We start from the raw sequence: 2,500 nt of genomic DNA on the forward strand, positions 1-2,500 counted from the left end.
GACCTCCTTTCTCTCTCTCTAGAGACCAGCCATATAAAGAGTTATTGACCTCCTTTCTCTCTCCCTAGAGACCAGCCATATAAAGAGTTATTGACCTCCTTTCTCTCTCTCTAGAGACCAGCCATATAAAGAGTTATTGACCTCCTTTCTCTCTCCCTAGAGACCAGCCATATAAAGAGTTATTGACCTCCTTTCTCTCTCTCTAGAGACCAGCCATATAAAGAGTTGACCTCCTTTCTCTCTCTCTAGAGACCAGCCATATAAAGAGTTATTGACCTCCTTTCTCTCTCCCTAGAGACCAGCCATATAAAGAGTTATTGACCTCCTTTCTCTCTCTCTAGAGACCAGCCATATAAAGAGTTATTGACCTCCTTTCTCTCTCCCTAGAGACCAGCCATATAAAGAGTTATTGACCTCCTTTCTCTCTCTCTCCCTAGAGACCAGCCATATGGGGATGATTATGGGTGTCAGGTGCTATGAGGTCTTTAAATGAGATAGAAACAAACAGAATCCAATCAATCACTATTAATCAATACTCCTCAATCAATATTCCTCAATGTCTGATCATGTGATCAGACATGACACTTAGTAACTGATCACTTTGATTGATTACTGCCATAAAACCATTGACCTGTAGCCTTGGTGCAATTGTGTTTGAGGGTAGAGACCACAACACATAGACAACCTATTGGAGAGAAACAGGTAGGTGTGTGTGTGTGTGTGTGTGTGTGTGTGTGTGTGTGTGTGTGTGTGTGTGTGTAGATGTAACATGCTCTGGTCATTAACTGTGTTATTGATGCTTGACAGTTGATTTGTAGAATTGGACGGTTAAAATATATTTTTTTGGTTCGCCCACGCTTCAAGTTATTGTGGCTGACACGTTTCCTCCCCCAGTCTCTCTTTTTCATTCATTTTCTTTTCTAAAATGGTATCCCTCTGTCTCTCCTTCTTTTTCTCTCTCTTTCCGTCTCCCCTTCACTTGTCTTTAAACAGAAAGAGCAGTAAGCGTTCTGTTGCAAATTAAAGCAAAGATTTGTAGCAGTAAAATGTAGTAGTAAAATAGTTCATTATTACTAGAAGGAAGTTCCTTGGGCCACAGTCCCATAGAATCCCATTAAGTCTCATTCTACCATAGAGTCCCAGAGTATATCCCTATGAAAGGTCAAAACGTCCATACGTCCAACAGCTTGGTCAATACAATAGCCGTACAGCATAAAAAAAAAGACTTGTTGTAGACAGAATGACCCGGAGACTTGCAGAAGAGACAAGCAAAACAGCGTTCTCGGGAGCCATGGAAACCGTCTTTACGCATAGCAGAGTCGCGACTGAGTTCCTCTTGCTCCTCCACCCCACAATGGGTCTGTGTGTGTGTATAACATCACAAGTGACATCATCGATAAGATATGGGGGGGGGGGGGTTTAGGTCTATGACATCAAACATGCGACATCACTCATGACATCACTCATGACATCACTCATGACATCACTCATGTCCCTCATGGCTTTGCGTTTGATTGGAAGGTACCGGTAGTTAGGTAACCGTGGAAACCAACCAGCCTTCTACAGTTGCGTAGTGACAGAGTCTTCGATGCCGGCGGAGTCCTCTATGACATCACAAGGCCCCACCCATCCCTCTCCCAAAACCCTTCCTCCTCCTCCTCCTCCTCCCTCGAAGACGCTCTCGCTGGAGTCCAGGAGGTGGGAGCTCGAGTCGGCCATATTGGAAGCACAGTGCAGGGATTGGCAGGGACAGGGAGGTGGGAGGGGCAAGGTTAGCAGAGAGTCCCTCCCATTGGCTCGTCCGGAGGAAGCAGGAGGGGCTCCGACCGGGTTAGTATGTCCGACCTGGTTCAGGTGCATCTCGCTGCGGGTCACATGACTCACCGAACCGAGGTCATATGACCCGCGACCTCTCAGGGGGCGGAGCAAGCCGTCAGAGATGGTGTAGGAAGGAGGAGATTGGCCGAGGGAGAGGGGAAGGGGCGGGGCTTTGCGTGAGAACAGTAAGCCGAGGCGCTTAAAGGAGTCTGTTGTCTTATTGGACGTCGCCGACGACAACTGCTGGAGACGACTCCGAGTGCGAGCGAAGGATAAGGAGACGGAGGTGGAGGAAGAAGGGAATGAAGGGAAGATAGAAGAAGAAGAGGACGGAACGGCTTCTCTCCTCACCCCGTTGCTCTTTGGTTTACCCTCTTCCTCATCTTCTTCTTCCTCCCATCCCTCCTCCTCTTCCTCCTCCCCCCATCCTTCCTGCTCCTCTTCCCCCCTCGTCATGGATACCACTTCCATTCCTGAAATACTCCGGACCAGGGCGGAGACGCCATATTTAGGCTTCTTCTTCTTCTCCATGCTTCCTGTCGGGGTCAGAAAGGTCACGCCCTTTGACCTCTTGGCTCCACTCCCCTCCTGCAACCCCAGGGAGGGGTCAAGGTCAGGGTCAGACCCCCCTTCGTCGCTGGTTCCTCCCTCATTTCGAAGCGTGGCTTCACTGCTGGAAGAG

The 2,500-nt window shown here is 48.6% G+C and overlaps 1 protein-coding gene and 1 long non-coding RNA gene across 2 annotated transcripts in view; both read right to left on the reverse strand.

The window, feature by feature from the left end:
* Window positions 1-1,431, reverse strand: part of LOC115186276 (uncharacterized) — a 2,037-nt gene extending 606 nt beyond the window's left edge. The window contains exon 1 of the long non-coding RNA XR_003875665.1: window positions 1-1,431. This exon is cut by the window's left edge and continues 383 nt beyond it. This is a non-coding gene — a long non-coding RNA (uncharacterized LOC115186276).
* A 46-nt stretch (window positions 1,432-1,477) lies between these two features.
* The window catches only part of LOC115186275 (short transient receptor potential channel 5), a gene marked incomplete at its 5' end in the record, with an annotated part of 18,039 nt that continues 17,016 nt past the window's right edge, over window positions 1,478-2,500 (reverse strand). Inside the window, 1 exon segment of the mRNA XM_029745949.1 lies at window positions 1,478-2,500. This exon segment is cut by the window's right edge and continues 80 nt beyond it. Coding sequence (XP_029601809.1) covers window positions 1,561-2,500 — 940 coding nt within the window.

This window comes from Salmo trutta, unplaced genomic scaffold (genome assembly GCF_901001165.1).
Source record: "Salmo trutta unplaced genomic scaffold, fSalTru1.1, whole genome shotgun sequence".
Lineage (NCBI taxonomy): Eukaryota > Metazoa > Chordata > Actinopteri > Salmoniformes > Salmonidae > Salmo > Salmo trutta.